Below are 27,258 nucleotides of genomic sequence, written 5' to 3'. Positions count from 1 at the left end.
AAAACTGCTCCGGATTCCATGATCCGCTCACCTTCAAATTATTATTATTATATCATTCGTCCGTTCTTCGCTCGAATATGTTCTTTTAATTTAGGATAATAATAACACTGGACGTAGTGAACACTATCAACTCAAAACAGTTTAGATCGAAGTCATTTCTTTTATAGTATCTATTTTATAATATTCTTTTGAGGTATACATGCAATATACCAAGAGCCCACTACACTGGTTATGAGAATATCTTAATAAACATTTTAAACTTAGGGTCATTAAAAATACGTAGACCTATAACACATTTATTTTTAAACTTTTAAATAGATAGCGATATTAATAACTGATATTTACTTAGATTGATACATTTTAGATTAAAATTATAACATTTTCAACAATCATTTATATTTTATTTATACTTTTTCTTAAAAATATACACGTTACACGATCCTATTGATATTTTTATGGCTTACTGTGGAAATAATTAGAAGTTCTTAACTATTTAAAAGTAAATTATTGAATACATTTATCAATATGTTTCTACATTACATAGTATTTGATTTTACTATAATTTTATTTTGTTTATCTATAAAAAATCATATTTGTTTCTTTTTATCGTTTATTTTCATCATATTACTTAAGATAAATTGTTTTTATAATAATACTATTATTTATCTATTTGTACAACGTGTATTATATTATTCTGTATTACTGTTATGAATAATGATTATTACTATTTTTTAAATTGCACAATGGCCCGTATTAATTAAAATAAATAAATAAACGTAATATATTGAATAAAATACAAATAAATACAATTTAATAAATATATTTAAATGAATAAACAATTTAATATAATTTTTTTTTATTTTTTTGTAATCAATTAATATTGATAATTGATTAAACGTTCAATAAATTTTGTTTGTGTGTTAAGTCTAAATATATAAATAATACCATAGATTAGCGAAAAGAATAGAATAACAGAATAAAGATGTAATTTTATTTTTAACCGGATTTTTATTAAATAATAATATATAACATGTATTTTATTTACATTATCTGAAAAAAAAAATATTTTATTATTCTCAAAATCCTCTGATTGTACAATTTGTATTATTATGAAACATTATGTTCTCTGCAGGTAATTGTTTATATTTTACCGTAATTATTATGTTTTTTTTTACCTATAGACGTCATAAATCCGCTACTCTTATATATTGGCCGCCGGCGGTTGATTATAATCATGTTGACTTCATTGACCGCACAACGTCGTTATGGTGAGACCATTCATAATTTCTCTCTGGACAGCGATCTACGCGCTTCAGTATACGTAGGTACAACTATACTATAGTTATAATTTATAATATAGCCCGTAGTTGGCAACTATATAGTAATAACTAATAAAGGATTATATTTACTATTCCTCTAATTTAAAAAAATATATTATATTTTACTGTAATAAATTGTTTAGATCATTATCAATAGCTCCTGCTGTTACTTTTAGCTTGTAAGAAATATATGGATAATAACTAATAAATATTATATTCCTGTCATTAAGCACTTGAACTGACGAAGATCCCCTCACTGACTTAACAGTTAACACCTTTATCATATCGCTAAATCTACAGAAACGATGTTTTATTTTTATCTATATATACATCTATAATATGTTCAACAATTAATGCTAAGTATGGTAATTTAAAAAAGTAAATAATGTTTTTAGTTATAATTATACTTAGAAGTGATAAAATATGTTGATGTAAATATTGTTAAAAATCATAGATATAAATACCTATATGATATTATGTCAATAATTGTTTTCACACTCACTTAATAACAATTAATTAAATATAAACTTTTAACAACTCTATTATTATTTTTGTAATAATACAAAAATGACAATAAATAAATAGATAGATAAGAGCAAAATAAAAAATGACGTTTTTCCTATTTCAAAAAAAAATCATAAAAAAAAATAGTAATTATAGTCTATAATAGATTAGAATATTATATATATGAATTTAAATAAATTTTTTTAGTTTTAAATTTTAAAAATAAAACTATCATTCTAAAAGACTAAAAAACTGCAGTATACTATTTTATTAAAATTTTTAATTTAATTAGTCATAAATTTTGAAAAACAACAAATATTATAGAAGTTAAATTAAAAAATATACTTTTATTATATATTAATAATATTATAGTGAAATCAGAGATTCTATTATAAAAAAATATAGTGTGGTCAAAATTCAAAAGCGGTAGGTATATTGTATATAATATACCTAATGATTATAGGCCTAAAAGCATGATACCACCACCCTTTAAAAAAACACAAAAAGGTACAATTACGTTTTATGGCCCTAATGTGTTTGTAACTGTCGTCAGGATCATATAATATTATAGGCACATTTATGAATATAAGTTATATAGTATACTAGTATATAATATGTATACATTATTTTACGTCTATACATATTTATTATTCTATTATGTACAAACAAAATACGTCTTCCATTAACTATTATTCTGCAGTCAAATAGCCATAAAATACGGCACGTGTCATCGACTTAACCCTTTACATAGTATCTACCATTTTATTGGCATATTAAATCGAATAGGGCTAACTGACAGCAAACTGACAGGAATAGGTTTAAACCAATTTAGAAACATTAATCATCATACCACAAAATTAAATAACATTATTTACTGACATAATATCATCAATGACTCAGTATAAAGATTAAATGAGAAAACTGTAAGATATATACGTGTTATTGAAATGTTAGTTTAAATAATCAATTTTTACTGTTGATTATTATTGTTATTTTAATTTTTATCATTTTATACACGATTAACACCTTTTAAATTAATAACTTAGAACAATAAATACGTAGATAATAATAAAATCATATTATGTTTATTATTTTTAATATGATTTAAATGAAATTCCAGCAAATAGTTTTACTAGTTAGTTTTAAATAATTTTTCCGATAGTTGATAATGTGAAATTATACTAATTTTAAAGATTATAATATTTGTTAAGTTTTTAAACGTAAATTTAATTACATGATTAAAAAAATATATTTTTATTTTTAAAATGCATAAATTATTTCACTTTCCGGTATTTTATTATGAATATGAATTTAAGAGATGGGACATAGGTTTATCGCATAAATTAAAATATTATTGTATAATAATACAAGAAAAGAAACCGATAGGTAGAATGTGTGTATTTTATTTAATTTCTTAATAACTATGAATTGTCGATTTTGTATTCTTAAGTTTAAAATTTTAAATATATTAGGTTTTTGAATTTATAAATTTTATTATTAAAATATATTGTTATAATTTTTACATAGTATTGTAGCTCAACAGTGTATAAGCTTAAGAGGTACTAAAATAACACCATTGTTTCTCTGTTGTCTTGTATCTGAAAAACAGCTTAAAAGGGGGAAGCCAATCAAAAATTAATATGCTAATAATGCATATACTATAGTGAACTTCCAGGCATCAATAACACGTTTGCTATAAATATATATATATATTACTATATAGTATAAATATTTATATATATACCCATCGAACCTATTCTATTGTTTATGTCATACAAGTATCAAACTAGAATTAGTCTAATAAGTATCAACCAATTGGATTCAATATTGTACACTATAATATGTACAATGTACAATATATTTAATCTTAAACTTAAAATACAACACCGATGCTTTAATATATCATCGTAATATAATGTATCAAAAAATCCATTCAGAAAAGTATATAAACCTCTCATAAAATAATCGGTTTCTGTCTATAAAGTATGCAAAACCGTGGATTAATAAAAATGTACTCAACAGTGATGAAATGAAAAATAAAAAATAGCTTATAACACATGATAAAGATGTAGAAGAAAAGAAAAATATATTGAATAAACTGAGAATCGAACACATCAGAATTATATAAACAGTTTTATTATGTCAAGATATTATAATCAACCAATTTTCGAAACTTATTTAGTGTAAGTATAATAGGTATAAGTAATAAGTATTCCTAACAGCCTACACTTACTAAAAGAACGCCTTAAATTATGGTTTACAGAAAAACTTAACAAAACGTAAGATACTAGACCCTTTGGATTTTACTGAGACTAAATCTAGAAAATAATCATAAAAATATATCATTCTTAAGAAAAAAAACTAAATTGTATGGAATAGTTTCCACTAAATTGCGTGGCGTAATATAAAAAGAGAATCTACTCATATATATTTTAAGAATGAAAAATTAAAGTAATGATTGTAATAAATAACTAATGGCCTACGAAGTCAAAGCTTATCAATAAAAAAATATTTATTAATACATAATATAGCTAAAATACTTTATTCACCCAGAATTATAAACAATAATTTAACTGAATATTGCAGGAATCGTAGGTAACCGTATAAATCTAACAGCATTTGCACATAGGTATATTCAATTCATGCGTTATGAAATTATTGCAAACCGGTGAATCTAACAGTCTAACTGTTTTTAATTTAAAAAGTTTCATTGATATCATTTGGCTTGAGCAGTTTAATTCTGCCTCTCTTACCGCTCAAAAGAACTGTTTGATCAAAACCAAAAAATTAACGAACATAAGAAAAAATAAATCTATTGCAATTATTATAGAAAAGTGCAATTCACATATACCCAGAGCCCCAACAATAAGGGGGGGCTGATGGACCTTGAGTACAGAAGCCCAGCTATTTTAAGGGCCCGTGGGCCCGTTGAAATTTGTTTGTAATTTTTATAAAGGGCCCAGACAAACATTTAGTACAGGGGCTCAACATTGTATGTGGGGATCCTGTAAGTACCTATTTAGTTATATAGGTACATAGTATATCCGACGTGAATAACATTAACTTAGAATTAAGTCATTAGATAGGCGCTGTATTGCTGTAACCAGCTGGTTCATCCGCCGTTTAGAAAACATAATTTTTAATTTACTCGTTTTGAAAACTACAAATCAATGAATCGTGGTGACTGGTACCAAAAAGAAAAAAAAAACGATGATATATAATACCTACTAGAATTCGCGAATATAAAAATACTGACGGACGTACATCAGTGTTAAATGATAATTTGCGTAATAAATGTCCATGTACCCCTGTAAAAAATACGGTTTCACCTGTCAAGTAACTTACACACACTCATATATATATATATATATATATATATATATACATAATATAATATATACACACGCTGGCACGTACATCGAACGAATACTGCTCGATGTATTCTTTTTTTTTATTTCGTGTATACTCTCACTATTATTATTATTAGGTACCTATTTTTTTTTTACCCAGAACGCGGAAAACGTCGGCGAATCGGTGAAAGGCCGCGTTCAACCAGGACAACCGTATAATTTAAATGTATTTTAGACGTCTTCTGACCCCAGCAATTACCTCAAATTATCCCTGTTGTACACAACGCACTCACAACGGGTTTGTTCTCGATTTTTTTTTCTAGTTTATAGTTGTTATTAAAAATCACTTTTGACGTTTCTATACCGGCCTATGTCTGTTGTACACAAGTTTAAAAACCGTATACAGTATATAATATGTATTATATATATATGGTTATATAGTCACAGTACGTCGGTGGTGCCCATTTCAAAAATTGAGAATAGCTGACATTATAATGTAATATTATTATAGTTGTAGAACTTTTTTTTTAAAAATAATCCCAATCTAAGTACCAAATGATTTTCAGCTATTCAATAAAATATATTCACAGTTCTATTACAAATTTTAAATTGTTTTTATTTTTATACATTTTATTAAGTATCTATTTATATTTAATTTGAATTCTCAAAAAGCACTGACAACACATCTATTATTATATAATTAGCATTTCGTAAACTAATTGTTACACAACATTTAAAAATATATAAGATTTTTAAGTTTATGTTTAACAATGAATATTATGATATATTATGTTCAAGGAAATCAAGTTGGTGTAAAAATATTTTCAGATATAAATATATCTAATTGTAAACGTAAATTGTAAATATATATATAAGTACATTAGGTATACGTTGTAAGTCCTAACGCTCTATTACTGTGACAATTTAATGGTATGTTATAATATATATTATTAAATTTTAATGTATATAATATATTTAATTAGTCGTACAATATTCATTTATACAATGATCATTTTAAGTTTATACTTTTATATTAGACAAGTCCTATAATTTTTGATAAATTATAGGTTAGTCAAAAACCATAGAATTTGTTACTTATTCAGTATTTTAAATCGTTTATATTAGTACAGCGAGTGTAGATAGAGTAGGTTGTAACTTGTACCAAAGGTATATTTTATTTAGGTATATTTTTTTGGTTAAATTTTAATTAATAGATACAATAAGATACTTTAATAATAATATTATTATTTATTTTTTTTATTATTATTTAACTATATAATTTTAATGCACATTGCGGTATTTGTCTCATTTAAGTAAAGTTATTTATAATTTTTAGGCGTCTTCATCGTATAATTATCAGTATAGTTTCTTCATTTCAATCTGCATATTATATTATTATGGTAAATTGGTTCACTTTTATATTATATTTATAAATATCGCTGATACTAATATGATAGCAGTATAATATGTTGTATTCAATATTTGTATCCCAAATGAATTACATACATTTTCTAGATTTTTGTTTTTAAATTTTTTTGAAAACTATTTTCTTATAATCTGTTAGTTATGTAGTTAATTACATTCTTGTATTTGAAGGCACAAAAAAAGTAATTATTGACAATTGAACTTGAACTTGCATTTAACAATTTCTTGGTGTTACTGTGACTCAATATTGCATAAATAATCTGATCTATTTCTTTGAAATTGTTACATTAAAATAATATCGCACTTAAAGTAAACTATAATTATAATTAATATAATAAAATATTATAAAACATGCAATTATATTAAAACTATTTGTGAAATAAAATTATATCTAGCGACGTTTAATAAAAATTGCTCCTATTTTTTTTTAAATTAGGCTCATGAGTCACGTTCACTATTATTATACAAAAATATTTCAAAAGTTAAAAATATTTTCATATTTACTCCAAGGTCGCGCCGCCTCAATATCAACAGTAATTTTCTTACGAAGTAGTTGGAAAAAATCGAATTCATATTTTCATTCATCTTGTAGCAATTTTTGAAATAGCACTAAAAGTAATTTTCCGCTGACACACACACACACAGTATAAGCTCTATTCCCCCCTTTCTTTCTCTCTTTCTCTATATATATAAATACGAGTATGTTATGTATATATTATGTACGAACCTCTATATACATATGAAAGAATGGATGAGGGTATGCGAAGGGAAAACAAGTTATTACAGCAAGGGCGGCAGCCGGTTAGCAGGGCACACCAACCCCAGTATATATACAGTATATAAGTCGTAAATCCGTCCCTGCTGCGTGTACCTGCCTTCCTATATACGCACACCGCACACGTGCGCGTGAGTTTAACTCGCGGAGAGCGCCGCGCGACCGATAGGAATTGACCACTGATGATTACTTTTCCAAAGGGCGGGCACCGCGAACGGCGGCGGCGGAGGGTCGGAAACGCGAAGGGTAACACACATACGGCATGTATATATATATATACGCACAAACATACACATAACCTATAGTAGTCGTCCCGTACTTAAATGTATATATAAGATAGGTGTATATTCGCGCCGGCCCGTGGCCCCCTCGGTCGTGTTCGCGATTGCGTGATGGACAAACATTACATTACCGGTCCGGATCCACTGTGTGTTGTTCTTGCGTTGTACACGATACATATATATTTAATATATATATATATATATATGTGCGCGCGAAGTTACCGGTGTAACATAATCTTCGGTAATGGAGCCCAGTGACGTCACACTGCGGGAGTACGAAATGCATCAATTACACAAACACACGTGGCGCTCGCTATGTATATATATATATATTATAATATCACGTAGACGCACGCGCGCATCACCCGATTTGTATCAATCAACACGAATAGCGGAAAAATAAAAACAATATTACGCGCCCGAAAAAAATTTTTTTTTTTTATAAAGAAACCATCACGCCTAATAAAACAATAATTTATGTACTACCGCGGAATAGATTAAACGGTACTACGTCTATATAATAAGCGAGCCCATCGCACGACTGGATATACTTTTTTGGAAGCCATTCACTCGCAGTGGACATCGCCAAAACGAACTACATACGATATGTGTTTGTTAGTAATATACGTATATAGGTATCTAAATAGTATGTATATACACTATCATAATATTATATTGTTTTACGACACGATGACGGTGTATGTTATACACTCGCAGGATTATTTTGTTCGCATTTTATATAAACCTATTAAAACTGTGACAGTTATATTATTATGATGCCTATAATGTATAGTAAATGTACCTTGCCTTTATGTTATTATACACATCGTACTACACGTGTATATACTATATGTCTACATAGATAATGAGTGAGTACACTCGCAATTACACGATGATTTGATTGTGACATCGTAGATTTTCGAAAATTCTTAATATTAATATCGGTATCGGCGAAGTCCGTAAATTTATATTGATCATAATAGTATAGTACTTAAAATATTTCATCGAGTTGTATACTTTAATCTTATACAGATATAAAATCAAGTGGCAGGCAAAATAAAAAATGAAATTTACAACAGGTTGTACGTTTTTGATATATTTGTATACCTATAGGAATTCTCAATATAATATTCTAAAATTACTTGTTTATTTTTGATAAGCACAACAATATGATATTATAGATAACCATTTTATTTTTTAAATATATATTTTAACTTTTCTTTTAATGAATCGGACGTTATAACTTTTCTTATTTGTTATAGAAGTCGCGGAAAAAACCCAGAAAAATATTCACAACCCTGGTTAAATACCCCATGGAAGTCTATGTGAGTTTAATGCATTTTTACTACCTATCCAATTATTGATAAATAGTTGACAAACTATGTAACTGTGATAGCAAATGTAACATTTTGAATGATTTTGACTGGTATGAACAAAGTACAGGTAGTGGGCTACCTAATTTATATTATTTGGTATTTACTCCTTATATCTAAGCCATTACACGAAACCAAACTTGTGAACAACGAAAAAAAGCGAAAAGCTTCATATAAATTAATTAAAAACACTAAGTACCTATGAAATGAACACGTAGGATACACCAAAAAGCTTATTAAGTTAGTATTTACATAACTATAGCATATTATCTTTATAAAAATGTGCATTAATAATTCGTTAAATCGTTTTATAAAATGTTTAATTCAACTTAACGTTTTTATAATTTTATACATAGACGTATACTCAATTATGAGTGAATCGACCAGCCTAATATAATATTATATAAAAAATAAGCTTGAAATTAAATGAAAATGACGTATAATATACCTTTTGCCGTTGCGCCGTCGCCGCTTGGTCGCGTAGACGGTGCTCAGCGGGTTGACGGGCTGGACTGGCAGTGCCGTAACCGCGGCCACAGCCATCGAAGCGGCGCCGGACTGACCGCGCAACTGTCCGTTGGACGCGGCCACCAGCTGATGGTGTTGCACGTGGTTCTGGTGGTGTTCGATCAGTGGCTGATGGTATGTGGCTGGGGGGGCGCCGCATGGCCCCGTCCCCGTGACGTACTCCGTTTTGGGGGCGCCTCAAGCAACCTGCGGTGTCAGCGCCGCGCGCCCGTTGTCACTGGACCGCCGATCACATTACATCTCATCCGTGTGTCGGTGGTACGACGAGCGTGGCGACCTTCAACTCGTTGGATCCCCGCGTATGACCTTATATAGTACTAATGCTTTATCGTCTAATCCAAATCTCGTATCCACGTATCTGTTATATAGTTACGTATATATAGACGAAATCCTAATTAAAAACAAATAATAGATTACATGAGATTAATAATTATAATAATATAATAATAGTTTTAAAACCAACACATGAAAAATTCAATATAATTTTAATTTTAGATTCTGAGCTATGAATGTATATTAATACTGATATTTGATATACTCGTATATTACAAGTTATGTGGACTTTTGGGAGCGTGTCTAATTTTAACGTAAAATTAAAGAGCATTATATTAATGCTTCGATTTACATACTTTGAAATTGATTAGGATTTTTGGAGAGTTCGGGAGGATGAGGGTAAAAAATTACCAGTACTTTTCAATCTGTTCAAGAAAAATTAAGAACAGATTATGGGAAAACGAGAATTTTTACGCAAGGTGCACCAGTTTTTGACTACACTGATTTAGTTATTTTGTAATAATTTAAGATTGACTGACCAGTAACCGTAGAAACTTAAAATACACCCCTTTCCCTTACTCAATTATTATTTTTTTATTAATTATATGACCTATATAAATCTTAAAAGTATTTAGACACATTTTAAGCTATTTAACATGTAGGTAACGTATTTCAACGTATTTGAAATGTTTGAATATTTGTAGTTTTTTCAAAGAAACTTTTCTTATAAACATTTAAAATTATCGAAGATAGGTACACGGGAAAACAATTTTTATACACGTCCCAAGTACAAATTTTGATAAATTTACAAAAAATTGCAAATTAACTATAGTGTACCTATTAAACTATTAAACTTAATCAACTTTAAAATATTAATACCTTATAGGCATAAAAGTGAAATACAGGGTTCTTCATAAGTCGTTTTAATAAAACTATAATTTTTAAAATACATATTATGAAGAACAATTGCTTTTTATAGACTCTGAAGTACAAACTATAATTATAATTATAATTATTAGATATTTAAACAAAAATAAGGATTTTTCTTTAGTTATAATACACAAAATATTAATCATAAGGACTTTAAATTATATGTATGTAACAACTTTCTACATACAATTCAATTTTCAGAATATTCAAACTAATTTTAAGTTATAGGTACCAGTTTATAACACGAAGTCACGAACTATATTAATTAAAGTACAATTTACAGTGCAGTATATAAGGTACACACCATTTTACGTTACGTTAGTATTGACTTATAAGTTAATAACAATAATAAGTATTAAGTATATAAGTATAATAGATATAATATTATATCGATGATTTTTAAGATTCAACAAAGTAGTTAACAGCCTACCATGCAGGTTACCCCGAGCCCATGTTTATATCCATGTAACAAAAACATCTACTATACATTTAACTATATTATGTGTATAATAAATAATTGTTTAACGTATACTTAATAAGCATATGTTATGAATTAATAAACATTTTAAACGAAATGCAAAGCTGCTAAACGACTTACATCAAAATGCCATAATAATTTATTGCAATAAATAATAGTAAAATATAAAACTGTATATTCATTTGTTTACATTTTAAATTAAATTACACTTATAAACTAATATTTTTCTTTAAATAAAATTCCATACTATATAAAATGACTGGGTCATACATGATAATGTTTGTATTATTCGTATACATTGGGAATTCTGTACATAGCCCGAGCATTTAATAAAATACTCAGTTTTCTCATTCTTCTGTAACAAATATACTGTTATATTTAATTATAATAATTATATTATATTTGTAGAATACAGGGTACATGCTGCATTTACACCAAAGGTATCGTATTGAATATTATTATATATAATGCACATAATAGTGAAACTTTAATGTCACTTTTTGTAATTTAAGGAAATATTAGTTTAAAATTTAGCTATGACTAAAATAATATAAATATAATTTTTCTTCAGTAGTAGTATTAATAACAATACCAGTTGGTATAAGAACCAACACTTAACTATATATTTTGCTAATTAATATAAAATCATATTATTAGTTGGTATTGATAATAATTTATCATATATGTTCAAAAAACAATATTTCATACAATTGTTTAAGGTTTTGAAATTTATCACACGTTAATATGTATATAAATAAATTATATAAAAACTAAATTTTGTCTTTACGATTAAAAAAAAAAACGTAATTCGCATTTTATTATAATAAGTATTAAATATTAAAGAAATGTTAATAAACATTTTATAACATACAACAGCATTTTAATTTCGTTATAATTTTAATAATTGTTCAGCATTGCGTGCGTTAGAGTGTAATTTGTTTTTGACATCAAATAACAAAATACGCTGTATGGATATACGACAGAACAAATATTTTTCTTTCTGTTTTAACTTACTTGATTTATGCGGTTTAATAATACAATGATACAATGTAGTATACGGTTGTATCTGATGGATTATATTTATTAATTTATTTTGTGTATAATTATATTTTTAAATTTTATAAATTTAGTACCTATTACAAATTTAAGTTTTTAGAGGACCATGCTATAATATTATATAATTGCACATTGTACACGAAAAATTAAAAGATGATTCTAAATAAAGTTTAAATGGTCAGCCGATATTTCTAAAGATGTTTTATTACGTGTTAAAACATTTTTATATAGGTGATATTAAAATTGAAAAATATAATTGAGTTTCTATTTTCATTAAGAGTATTTATATTGTATTCACAAATTTCTGTTTGTTATTTGCTCATCTATTTATTCATTAATAATTCGATAGATTGAACAAATATCCCGTACCTATATTTAATAAAAATAAAATATAGCATAGAAAATTATATAGGTATATTATAAAATAAAATATAATAGATCACAAATAATAAATATATTATATTATTATGTATTATTTTTATTAACTTATCAGTCATTATCGACGTTGATGTACGTATTGTAGTATATCCGTACCGTTGTATATAGTTTAATTTTTAATTTTTATAATTAATTATAAGTATACATCATTAAATTTGAAAAAAAAATATAAGCCGTTGAATTGTAATAAAAATAATTCTGGGTGGAGATAACTTGATTCACTTGAGGTTAGTGACATAGGCGCATGCCAAGGGCGCTGCAGTAATGTAAAGGGCGCAATTGAGTTAAATAAAAATGTTTTTTATTTTTTGATAATTTGCTATTAAGCAAGGGCGCACCCAAGAGGGTGGCTAACGGGCTTTAGCCCCTCTCAAAATGGCTAACCCCAAAAATTTTGATAATTTTATTAGGTATATTGACTTTAAATTATTATATAAAAAAATTATCAACTAACGAAATTGAAACATTAGGTATAATATAATATTATATATTTATATCTGTCATTCCGGGCCCTCTGTTTATATTATTATAAATACTATTAATATTTAAAAATGATTTGAATTTAGCCCCCCAAAAAATATCCTGGGTGCACCTCTGCTATTAAGACTTGATTATTTAAAAAATATGGCAGTATTTTGATTAACAAGTAATAATGTAATATTATTATACCTATTTATATAAAAATTATAGATACCTATGAAATAAAACAAAAATAAGCGCCAAAATAAAATTTACCAAGGGCGCCACGGAGGGTAGTTACGGCACTGCTGTCATATACTCATATCCATGTAAATGCTCAATTGCTATTCAATTTTTATCACCGATAATTAATTAATGACATATACCGGATTATACGACCTCCCCTTTTCCTTGTGTTCACTTCCTGGCCAAAAAAATATTTTTAAATAAACATGTAAAAAAATTTTCTAAGAATAATGAAAATATAAGTTAATTGCCTACATTAAGTCTTAAATAGCCTTTAAAAAATGTATTTAAAATATATTTTTTTTACTTCTAATAATAGAAATATAGTTATTTAAAAAATTGACATCTGTTTATGACATGTAATCGATCAACAGTCGTCTGACGATTAGGTCATTAAATACATCCGATACTTGTGTTATTTTAAAACTAAGTTACCAGTTTACGACATGACGTTATATTATACATGGGAAAATACATATATAACTAGTATAAATTAAATCAAATAAAAATTGTTTTTTTCATAGGCCAGGTTAAAAAAATAAAATGTTTCATAAAAAAATCGATATTATATAGAATAATAGAGGTATACACTTTATTTTTACAGTTCATTTACTTTATAGCTAGCAAAGTATAATTTTAAATGTGAAGTACGTATTGAAAATCTATAACTAATCGTGCCAAATCTATAATATATTTTATTGGATAATTATTAATTTGATAACGTATAGTGCCCATAATCAACATATCAAACCATGTATATTGTATATTAATATTGATTCTGTATACAGCCGTGTCCCTATAAGCAACCCATATGATGGACAGTTCACTAAATAAAATGATATATATATGTGTGTGTGTGTGTGTGTGTGTGTGTGTGTGTAAGTGTGTATCTAATATTATAACTTACTTAAGCGTACATCATATTAAAATAAACAATAGTGTAAGCTGTACTTAAAATCTCTCGCTTAAAGCCTAAAAAAGCTATGTTTACCTATACAACTGTTTTTTATATGTATACACATCTCATACTAATTCAATAATCTTGCAAAGTGCAAAATATGATATATCAGTCTATGGAATCTATACCAAACTATTACACGTTATTGACTATGTATATACAATATACAGCTGTACTGATGATGTGTAGTCAATAAGCCTATATTTAACGCATCAATTACGTTCATTAACTACATTTTTATTCTGACGTTATGTAAACATGTTAAAACAATATCGTTTATAGACGAGAACTAACAGTTTTATGCATCAAAGAGATTGCATGCCGATTAGCGACGACGAGTAATATTTACGTATACTTAATACCTATATCGATCTAGTCTGCGTGCGTCGTGCATTAGATATAGACACGAGACACCTATTGTGTGAAGGACTTGAACGTGAGCTTCTAGATTTGTGATCAATATTTGATAATTTTCTCATGTATCGGTAAATACTTACATCATAATAAATATTTTTTAAAGTGTATTCACTGCTTTTGCATTCACATCAATTTACTTACACTTAATAAATAATATTAAGCTACATTATTGTATCAATTAAAATAATATTTCCTGTATTTTCATTCAATTATAATTTACTTTTTTTCGCATATTTTATTATTAACGAGTTAAGTTAATAATAATAATATTTTAAAGTAATTATATATCTTAAATCACTATATACACTATTTATATGGAATAAAAAAAAAAATTTCATCTGTTAGATGTGACATTTAATCTTTTGCAATGCTTTTGAAAATGCTTAAACCTACACGTATATTGTTATTTGTTAAGCATAATTAAAAAGTTAACTCTATGCCTATGTGCTAACTGAGCGACAGACGATGGTACACATTGTTGAGTCTGCATGCACAGCAAACCCGTTATCAGACTCGAGACAAAAGCTATTTGTTTATGTGCGTGCGCTAAGTATAGGTACATCATGGTTAAAATATTATCCGGTCAATCTATAAGGAGACACTTGTCGTATTTTGTATAATTTTATAAACAATTTCTGCAATGTTACATATAGAAAGTATATACTCGTAAATTAATTAATAATAAATAAAAAATAGTAATTTTATAACTGTATATATATTTTTCACGTTAAATAAAACACTGCAGTTTTTACTGCATGTTTAAAACCATTTTACTTTAATAGGTAAATATACTTACCTATATTTTTTATTACTTTGTGTTAAAACTCGAATAAGCAGGTAGTTAATTGTATAGGTACGTTTAATTATTTGCTAACTAAATATTTTAAAATCTAAGAACCAGATAAAACTTACTATATTACATTTATTATTAGGGTCTCGTTTTAGATAACTACACTACGCTTCTATCATACATATTATATTATATCCAATATAGAAAATCTTAACAGCACCCGATTTTTATAGCTAAAATATATAGTATCAACGACTATGGATATTAATATATATTATATATACATATTTATTGAAATATAATAATGTTTAACATATTGTTGTTACACACTTTAAATACACTTTATTTAATTATTTTAGCTAAACATATTATTATATTAAAAAGAATCTCAAATTGAATTTTTATTTGGAGTTGTTATAATTATACCTAATTGGTACAAATCTTTGAAGTTAAGTACGATTATTTTAACAACAACAAACATATTTGTATTATTATTATTTTATTTTATTTTTAATATAAATAAACCGTTACATAAATTATAGTTCTACTAGATTTATAAATTTTAATTTATGTATATGAGATATATATATATATATACGCGGTTAATACATATTATATATACCTACATAATAGTGTATAGTGCAAGTGTATATGAATATTTTACCACTTTTATGGTTTACCGGCCGGTTCAATTATTTTGAAAACGAATAGGACATCTAAAATATATACGATCTACTTATAGATATAGTCGTATAGATTATTTAAATATCCCAAGTCTTAGATAAAGTATACTGATAAATAGTTTTTATGTTTCACGCTCGAGTTGTTTGGTAAAAAGTATAATACAACCTGTTCTTATATAAAAGGTGAAAAATCATTTGGAAATTACATTAAATAAATAGACATATTCTTAATTGTTATAAAAATATAGGTAGTTATATAACCTACGATTATAAAATATATATAGCCAAATAGTCTTACCGAGTTAATGTGCATTAAAAAAAAAAAATGCAGAATTATGAATTTAAATGAATATTATATTGTGTAAAGTATCTATAAATAATGATAGAAAAATATTATAATAATTATACGCCGTATGTGTACAATTTACATACCTTCTATATAAATATTTGTATACAAATAACTATAATAAACAATATTATACGATTTCATTATTCCATTAACAAATATAGGCTTTATCTCACATTATGACATAATAGTGATACGTACGATACGGATATCGTATTATTATAATTTTTAATACCAAAATAATAATATGCTAATTTTAGCGATAACTTAATGTTATCGAAATCTATACGATTTTATACCGAGGTAATAATTAGGTACCTAATACCTGTTTATAATTTGGATATTGTTTTTTATAAGAAAAAAAGAAAACAACGTTATTCTCCTTATATTATTACAGTAAATATATTATATTTATTGTATGGTTTTATCATAAAATTTTAATCGATTTAAATTTTAAATACAGTTTCAGTATTTCACTATACATAAAATATGAGTTTACCCATTATATAGGTACATTAAAATCACTTTATAGTTATAGTTTATATATTATATTATAATTTGAATATTATATAGATAATTAATTTAGAAACCATTAACAATAAATAGTTAGATTTCGTTATAGCTTTTTAGACTAATATTTAACTTAAACGGTTACTTTTATAATTTACTCAAAACAATCCTAGGACTCGCGGATTAGTATATTTTACGTTTATTCAAGGGATTCAATTATATAGTTTATTATTTTTTCCCCATTCTGGAATTTGATTCATATGCACTTTAATAATTGGCTAGAGGGTATATATAGAAGCACGGCAAATGTAAAATAAATTTGATATTATCAATTTCATATTTAAAAATCACATTGTTGGTATCAATGTCACCAACGCATCTAGGTATTTTATGTTCCTACGTTAAATAGTCGTGCTCAGATCAACTCATCGGCTATAAAGATAAAAGTACTGAAAGTGTATATACATCGTATGTATATATACGCGATATACTGCAGCACCGTTATCGCTTATAATATCCTACCTATACTTAAAATTATGTGTATATAGTTTCTATTTTAATTACAATACGTACGTTTGAGCTCAAATTGTCACACGATATGAACGACTGCTGCAGGTATAGGTACCTACACTGTTATATATTATGTAATATTAAATATATTATATTAAATCGTATATATACAGTGATGTGTAGTATAATAAAGACAAGTAAATTAGCGCACTTTCAGAAAAACGCGATTTGCGAGTGACTAATATTACCTAGGTATGATTTATAAATACGTAGGCATGTATATACTGATATGTATAGGTAGATATAAACGTATAAATAAATCCCAAAGCGAAAATTGATGACGCGTCGGAAACAAATTGATTGACGACTCGAGTGAGCCGTGGACCTAGATATAGGTTACTTATAAGTGTAATATAATTGTATTCAACGTATATATATATACCTACGATCAGACGGGCGAGTTTGAAGAAAACCCGCGATGCAAATACGATAATATACGATCCCGGGGCGTTTGACGGAAAATATTAAATTTTATTTTCGTTACAAGAAAGTTGGTGCGTACACACGCGCCCGCGCACTTACACACACGATATTATATATACACACACACACATACACACACAGAAACGGGCGCACACGCTGGACACCGTACGCGATGGCACGACGAGGCGCACTGCTGTTCTGGCGCGCGGTGAACGGATGGGAACGGCGCGACGACCACGGTATACGTTCGTGGACTGTTCTACTCGACGGCGTGCGGGTCTGCGCGCGCGCGCGCGCCCGCTCGCTCGTGTGCTCCCGCTCGCGCCGTCAGGTTCGGGTCGTACACCTTCAGCAGTGGTGGGGGGAGGGCGCCGCGACGACGATTCCGACGAGTTTTGTGTAATTTTGTCCCCCCTCCGGTGGCTTCGGGCTGCGGCGGCAGGAGGCATCGAACGCGCACCGCGTTCCGTTCGTTTTCCATTCCGCTTGGATTGGCGGCGGGCCGCCGACCAATGGGGCGCCGACCGTCGCAATGGCTGACGACTGCCGCCGCCGCGGCGTTTACACTTTTCCTATTACAATAATTACACTAGCGGCCTCCGCCGCTGTCGTGTACGCTATACCAGTCATATAGGGCTCGTGTGTTTGTGTGTGTGTGTCCCGTGGGAGTCCGTCGCCCGAGCCGCGAGCGATATTGTTATTACACGCGTATTATTGCGATTGCGTTGTATTATATATAATATGGCGAAGCGCGCGCGCGCACATCACACACTCAATCGACCCGACTGTGTTATTATAATATTATTATTATAACAACGTTTTATGTACCGTACACACACACACACACACACATACACGTCTATATAGACAGGTAGTTCGTATTATTATAATAGCTGCTGTACCGGCGCGTATACACATCTATACAACGCGTACCTATAATATTATGAAAAATAATATTATAATAATTTGTAATATTGGTACAAGCTGCAGCGACCACCCCTACGGCCTTGCTGCAGCACGACTGCAACAGTCATTATTCTGTCGTAGTCTATGTTATTGACGTTTTTGTATTGCTGCTGCCGTAGGTCCGTTCGAGTATATACCTGAATATCGATAACCGATGAGCATATTAATATACCATGTATTATATATAATTTATAAATCAAAAAATAGGTATACGCTCATATTTACAATTTACTTACGATTTTATTACTAAATATTTATTAGATAATACATACGCCTATTGTATATAGGTAGGTATATATTATATATAGAAGTATGACTTGGAAACGAAAGTTGGATTAGGAACGAAAGACGCAAAAATGTACATTCAATGTATATAGGTACCTATAAAGTATTAAGTAAATACGTATATAGCTATTATTACACACTAGAATACTTGATGGAATTTAAATGCTACATAAGAAAATAAAAAATTGAAGTATATAACTATATATAAGTCGTATATACTGATAATATATTGTTTAAAATCTTAAAACGAAACACTGCAGCATATAATAATAATAGCAATGATTGTTCAAGTGTCTATATATTTAATCAATGGTTGGTATAAGGTTAAGTGTATTCTTTTTACAAATAACAATATCATAATAAATAATAATTAATAATTTATAACTGCGTATACTATAATAGTATTATTATCAATCTATCATAGTAAAATGATTGCAAGTTATTGAGTACTCATTGGTCTCATTGCCGCAGTGAACAATATGTATGACTTTACAATCGTTCAATTAAAAAATTCAAAATTGTACGATATATTATCTTAAAATTAAAAAAAAAAAATATTTTAATTTGATTATTATTTAGTAACCCAAATTGGCATTTTTATGTATATCGTAATTTATTCACCTTTCAATCATTATTGATTGATTATATTGCATACGGTCATAACAACGTGCGATAAACGTGCTATCACAAATTATAACTATATATATATTATTGTTACGCCCGACTGCCCAAGTTTCGTAATGACGTTGTTTGGTCTATATACAATATTTTAATCACCTACAGAAAACTGTATACAGTAACTATATATTTATATAATATCATACATATAATTGTATAATAAATGTAAGTAATGTGCCGTCCGCAAATAGAGCGCAAAATTGTAAATCATTTGCTTGAGATTTCATTTCTGCCGCATCGTATCAGTTTAATTTATTGAATTTTACATCAAAACCTCAATTTTTATTAACATATAACCTTTATATTACTGATAATGTCTTACCATGTATAATCCAACAACATGCGTGAATTTTGGTGAAATTATGGGGCGGGACTTTTTCAGATTTCACAAATGTAAAATAAAAATTTAAAATATATGTTTTGCTATATGTCTATTTAAAATATGTATGTCCAAAAATATTTGTATATAACTTAACTCTATCACTGACAAGTTTTTACGATCTACAAAAAAATTAATAATATATATGTACAACGTTCCACTATAGCTATATAACTTATTTTTGCACGGTAAACTGTCTGCGCTTGTTGCCGTTATGTATCTTCTATCGCTTGTTTTGCCGATGGCAATTCATGTCATGATGCCACTTACCATTTTGGTTTTTACCACAATGCTTTTCATAGTGGTTCTTCATACACACGATTAAAAAAATATCTTTAATCGTGCTCATACATTACTTCTTATCTCTTGGTGGTTTTGACATTTGTAACGCTTACCATGGTGAATCTCGCCAGTGCATTTCTTATACCGTGGTTCATGTCACAGCAATATTAGAATCACGACAAATATATACTGCAGAGATAAGAAGCTTCCGTCACCGTCCCAGCCAACTTAATGTGGTCAAGATAACCCGTGACTATGAAATTCCACCACTTCCAGAAAGGTTCCTACTGTGTAGTGATTCGGCCACCGCTACCCATTCAGATTCTATATTTCCAAATATGTATACAAAAGAATAAAAAACTTAAATAAACACCCGCAACTCGAAAAATACAAATACCTTCGTGTCACTTGATTTCTTAGATATGACATTCAGTATTCATGTAAATATGTATGTATAATTATTATAAAATAAAAATATTTTCAATGCTTATATGAGTATAATATGACTAAAGGTACGTATTATAATGTTATAATAAATATACTTTTTTACTGCGAAATAACTTCTCAAATCCAATATAATTCGATACCGAATGATTTAGCTTTTTGATCGAACAATTCAGAACACTAAAACTTCACAAAGAATTAATTAACCACCTACCCAATAACCATGTAACATAATGATTGAGAACTAATTTACATATAACATAGTTTCCATATTATTTAACACGTTATTTTAGACATATAACAGAAAATGTATGTGTTACGATAAAAAATAATTATTCTAATAAGTTTATGTAAATACATATATATATATATAATGTGTGATAAAAATATTTAATGTCATAATCATAAATATTTATAATATTTTATAAATATATGGCTATATATAAAATAATTAGTTAATAAATCATTTTTGGTAAGTTTTTTTTCACACCAGTACATGTGTTGTCTCCGTCTTACAAACGTATAATATGGCAAATTTTCGTCCAGTAGAATCAATTTTGTGTTATTCGTTTTAATATTAGATTGAAATGACCTAGCTATTATCAAATTTAAGGTGAGAACATTTGCTGTGTTCTTTAGTGAATTTTTCACCATATATTTTAATTTTAGGTGAATTAAATACAAATATTTACATACTCACAATTTGCTTAAAAATTAAAATACCGTAAAAAGCCGATGAGAGAACACAAAAAATATTTTCACCTTTATGTTTGATAATAGGTCATTTTCACTCTAATATTTAAATAATCAAACATACAAAATTGATCCTATACTATACAACAATTTGGCATGTTATACTACATTTTTTATAAGATGGAGACAATAACATATGCGGATGTTTAGTGGCGTAGTCCTCTTAACGACTTAACAATTTTCCTGGTTTATCAGACTTTCTTTATGAATTTTTAATTTGATTTTCGATGTCCACTTGGACAAGTACCAAAGACAATGCTCGATCGTTTGATAAAACAATAAAATATAAATAATTAAATACGGCAACGTTGGAAAAAATAATTATAAATTGAACGTTCTCAATCGTATTATTAAAAATTCTGTTCTCAATATTGTATTTTACCGATACGCTGTATATTGCATGTGTATTGTGTATTCATTAAAATAGTAATTATTAGTAAGTATATTATTATTTTAGGTAGATTATTGGGTACTTTACAGCTTGGCTAGAGTTTATATAGAACCAAAATAAACTTGATATGTATATTGTATATATTTAAGTACTATAAATTTAATAGTGTTACCTACCTAAAAAAGATTTTTTCTATTTTTTTCGAACATTGTTAAAGGCGTTGACTCGTGCGCACGTGATATCACTGCTGCTATAGTTTTCTGTGTATAATATATCTTTCTATAATTTATAGATTTTATAATCTCTCAAATATACAATAATAATAAATCTCAATTTGGCAACATTACCTTAAAGAAATATAGTTCGTTTTGAAAAAAAAAAAATGTTTTTTTTATTAGCTGATATTTGATCGTAATAGTGTTACAATAAAAGTAAAATGTTCGTAATCGGGTTTTATCCATGACATAAGTGTTGCAGTTGGAAAACGTTATTTTCATTTTTGACCTTGCATATTATTATATACGTAAGTAATATATATCTGGACGGTAGCTACCTGTTTTAAGTATATATATATTTACATATAGGTATATATAATAATGTATTATAATGTTATAGGTATATTGTGTATGTACCTATATATATATTATGTATAATACATGTATATAACCATGCAAAATTATTTCAAAACACCTGCGTCTATAATTTGTGTATAATTTCCTGAAATTTAAACTTTCTGTAATAATATGTTTATGTCTACCACGTGTTGAACAAAATAATTCTATAGTAATAGTATATATACCTTATGCCCATTAAATATGTATTTCCGCTTGAACGTAAAACAAAAACAGAAAAGTTATCTATAGAAAAACATTTGAAATAAAGTTTCAAGTGACGCATAAGATATATTTGTATGCTGTGAATTTATAGGAAAGTGCATTTTTTTTTTTTTAATAATTGTGAAACGTTGCTTATTTATATAGGTACGATAAATAATTTGAATTATAAACAACAATTCCATTTATGAAACTTTTATTTTGCATTTTTTTGCATTATTTGAAGTTTTTAATTTTTTAGGTCATTTTTTCCTTTTTAGATCATATTTTACTTATTTATAGTTCATTTTCCGGTATTTTTAATAAAATTTCGTCAATCTTTAAAAACCTTTTAAATTTTTTTTTTAAAAAAACATTTCAGGCAAATGTATTATTAAAGAATCAATCAACTTCAAAATCAAAATTAAAATTAAGTCAACTTTTTTATAATTTTTTTTTGTTAAATAAATACATTTTTATACATAATATAAGTCAATATAAATATAAAAATTAAATTAAAAACCATTTTAAATACATTATTTTATACTATAATTTTTGGCATTTAAATGCATTTTTTTGTATTTTAACGGCGTATATATTTTAAGGTTTTTTAGTCTTTTATTGAATTCACGACCCTATTGTTATTATAAATGCTCAAATTATTTTATCGTATTAATAAAGAAAATGAGAATTTCTGTATACAGTATAGGTATATTATACTCCATTAATTATATGTTATACATTTATATAATAATAAGTTTATTGCCTTATCGGCATGTGAATCTTAATAATTATCTTAAAAGACAAAAACATATTTTAATAGTTCAAAATAATTAAATCAGATTTGGATTGCCTTTAAGCTATTTACATGCAATTAACTATTGAGTCAGTGATAAATGGTTTATAATTAATTCCAAAATAAATAAATAAATAAACATAAATATATAGCAAAAAAAAATTGAAAATATAGTCTTTAGTTCCCATATTATGTATAATATATGTATAGTCACGTTGTATTATTGTGAAATTAAAATAAATTATATTATATTATACATATTCTATTTTTATATGTATATAGATACTTAATTGTTAATGTTATTAATAAATTATTTTTGTATATAGTACTTGTATAAATAGTCAATCAAAGAGTTGATATAATAACTTTCTAATTGTGTATTTTATTAACTACATGCAATTTTAATGTTTAATGATTTAGTCCTCCCACTCTATTGTAGGTAGTAATAATATTATATGTATTTAATGGTTATATAGTTGATAATTATGCCAAAACGATGATAATATTTTATACGATATTTTAGTCAAAGTATTTATAGGTTTAATTCTAACATATATTTATTGATTCTATATAATACTATAGGTATAAAACTATAAACAAAATCTAAATTGATAATCATTTTTTTTAATTAAATAAGATATTATACTATATAGGTATCCAATATTCCTATCTTGGTATCTTGCTACTCGCCTCTATCTGTTTATAAACTTATCATTACGAGTAAAAACAATTAAGAAACTATTATTTTATTCTTTGTTTGACAATATGACATACCTAAATAATCTGTATACAGATAATTAAAAAAGAAATAGCCAGATATAATAGGTATATATATAATAATATTGAGCGATAGGTGGCTATTTAAAAATAAAATTAGTTTCGTAATAACATATTTATGTCGATATTAAAAGTATTGAAAATCCTGAGATAGAGATATGCCTTATATATAGGTAATAATTAGATATAATAAATAATTATTGGTTATATGATATATATAAAATAAATTATATACATCACCGGAATATTCCTATACCTTATTATGTATTATGTTTATACTTAATGAGATACTACAGTGGTATAAGAAGAAAAAGGATGCGGTTGAAAGTGGAGAAGAGTAAAGAAAAAGGCACAGTGTGTTTTCCTAATGGATTATAATAATAAGGAGTTGAATGATTTTTTTTTCGATTGAGAAAGTTGTTTGTGCTTTGTACACCCTTCAAAATTGTGTGTGTGTATTAGTGTTATGCACCCTCACATCATAATAAGGCACTCTTGATACTACTGTATTTAGTTATTGTAATTAAATATATGTATATAATTGTATATAATAATATAAAGTAATATAATGTATGATAGAATCCACTCAAAATAGCGGAAAAGAATTATGAAATTAAAAATATCGAAAACATGTTATAAAACATTATGCAAATTTACAAAACACTGGTTAGTTTTTGAACGAGTTGTTTGGTTTCTCATCACTTGCATGCTCATTGTAGGTAGTTAAAAAAAAATCAGTGGCGTTGCGATTAATCACGGTATGCGATGAGCACATGCCATTATTAAATTAAACGTATTTCGTTGCTATTGATTTACTGCAGTATAAAATATGCAAAAAATATGAATTATAATACCTGTAAACTGCAGTATACCCATATAATCTTATTATTATTTTTTAGTATACCTACACATAGTTATCTACCTAATTTTTTTGATTCAATTCCAAATGTCAAATTTACATATAAAATATACATGTATGTTATAACAAATACTGTGAATATATTATGAAGGTTACTAATATGAAAAAAAAATAGTGCAGTGATAATGGGTTGATATAGATACATAAATATTGATTAAAATAATAACACCAATATATGCTGGTTGGCGGCAGTGATGGCGATGCGTATGCTTTATTATCATTGCGTATGCAATCAACCCTATAGTAAATACGTAGGTTATATTATTTATTATAGTTAAAAAAATATTATGTTGCAGCTACACCTGTTTATGGCTATAATATATTATACAGTGTTATATTTCGGTTCCTGCATTACAGTTAGGAATGGACATTTGTAGTGAGTTCATTTTCATGCGTACCATTATATATATACATAGATGTTAATTTTTGACCGTTCCTCATGAGCTGATGTGATTTCAGGCGGCTTAGGACGGCATTTTAAATCATTTAGGAGGGACGTCTATAGGTATCTTATTATGAATCATAATCTAAGCGAAGGATATATATATATAAGGCTATCTGGTTTCAAATATGATTTATAAAATGTTTAACGGTCAACTATTAACGCATATAGTATGTGAGTACATATTGTGTTCTATGTATGTGCTCAATACTCATACCTATATATATAATATGATGGAAGAATTTAAATTGAAATTTTCGTGACTAGAAACTTATAATAAATATACATACTGCAGCTTATTAGAATAATGATATATATATTTATTTTAATGTATGTTTTAACATCAATAATACCTTACGACTTAACGAGGGTAAAAAAAAATGGTATCGACGTTACGACTTCTTTCGACAACAATAATTATTGTGTTTTGCGTGTGATATATAATGTATAGTGTGCGAGTGTTGGAATAAAAAGAATCAAAAATGCCTTATGTAATAATATGTGTATATGTAATATGTATATAACATATATATAACTATAGGCAGGTAACGCATATAATATAATGTACGCACCGGGAACGCGGCCAACACCCCCAACCGGGTTCCCCGCGGGTAATCGTCGCGCCGCCGTAGGAGTCCCGCCGCGGGCACGACACAAATCAAATTATGCGCTCATATTCCGCATCCGTTCGACAAAAGCCCTAATGGTCGTTTTTCGTATAATATATAATTTAACACCCGTATCGCAATCGGCTAATTTATCATGTTGTGAGCACACTGCACGCGTATACTATAATAATATAATATATACATATCATAAGCTACGTCGTGTGTATATTATATATTATGTGTATATTTAGCGAAACGTCGTCATATATATATATATATATATATAATATGTATACAATAAACATAGTATAATATACATTTTATTATAATATGATACTATCGTAATATATTATATATAGTTTAATTTTTAGTTGGTTTAACTGTACCTATATGGTCACTGTTTGAGTTGTCGTATGTTTTATTTTCGTCCTCTAGGATGTCTGCGTATAATATACTGCATATAGACATTTAAATTTTGTTTACTAATATCATCACATTTCATTTAAAAGACTGCTGCAATATACCTTATAGTAAAGTACTAATATAAAATACCCTCTCCCCTAAGTGCCTGACAAATAAAAAAACGATCATTAA

General features: G+C 27.3%; 1 protein-coding gene across 8 annotated transcripts in view; it reads right to left on the bottom strand.

The window, feature by feature from the left end:
- Positions 1-18,372, bottom strand: part of LOC113553722 (aryl hydrocarbon receptor protein 1-like) — a 55,593-nt gene extending 37,221 nt beyond the window's left edge. For 6 of the 8 annotated variants that reach the window (XM_026957206.1, XM_026957209.1, XM_026957210.1 and 3 more), the window contains exons 1-2: positions 18,092-18,372; positions 9,476-9,946 (exon numbers count right to left, since the gene is read on the bottom strand). In XM_026957206.1, the coding sequence (XP_026813007.1) occupies positions 9,476-9,570 (95 nt within the window). In that variant the 5' untranslated portion in view covers positions 9,571-9,946; positions 18,092-18,372. Of the gene's footprint in view, positions 1-9,475; positions 9,947-17,712; positions 17,767-18,091 lie in introns of those variants that run through there. The other 2 variants (XM_026957207.1, XM_026957208.1) reach the window with 2 other exon arrangements.
- Between the last annotated feature and the right edge of the window lie 8,886 nt (positions 18,373-27,258).

Source organism: Rhopalosiphum maidis, chromosome 1, assembly GCF_003676215.2.
Source record: "Rhopalosiphum maidis isolate BTI-1 chromosome 1, ASM367621v3, whole genome shotgun sequence".
Classification (NCBI taxonomy): domain Eukaryota; kingdom Metazoa; phylum Arthropoda; class Insecta; order Hemiptera; family Aphididae; genus Rhopalosiphum; species Rhopalosiphum maidis.
Note: the sequence above shows the minus strand (reverse complement) of the source record. Positions and strands in the feature narration are given on the sequence as shown.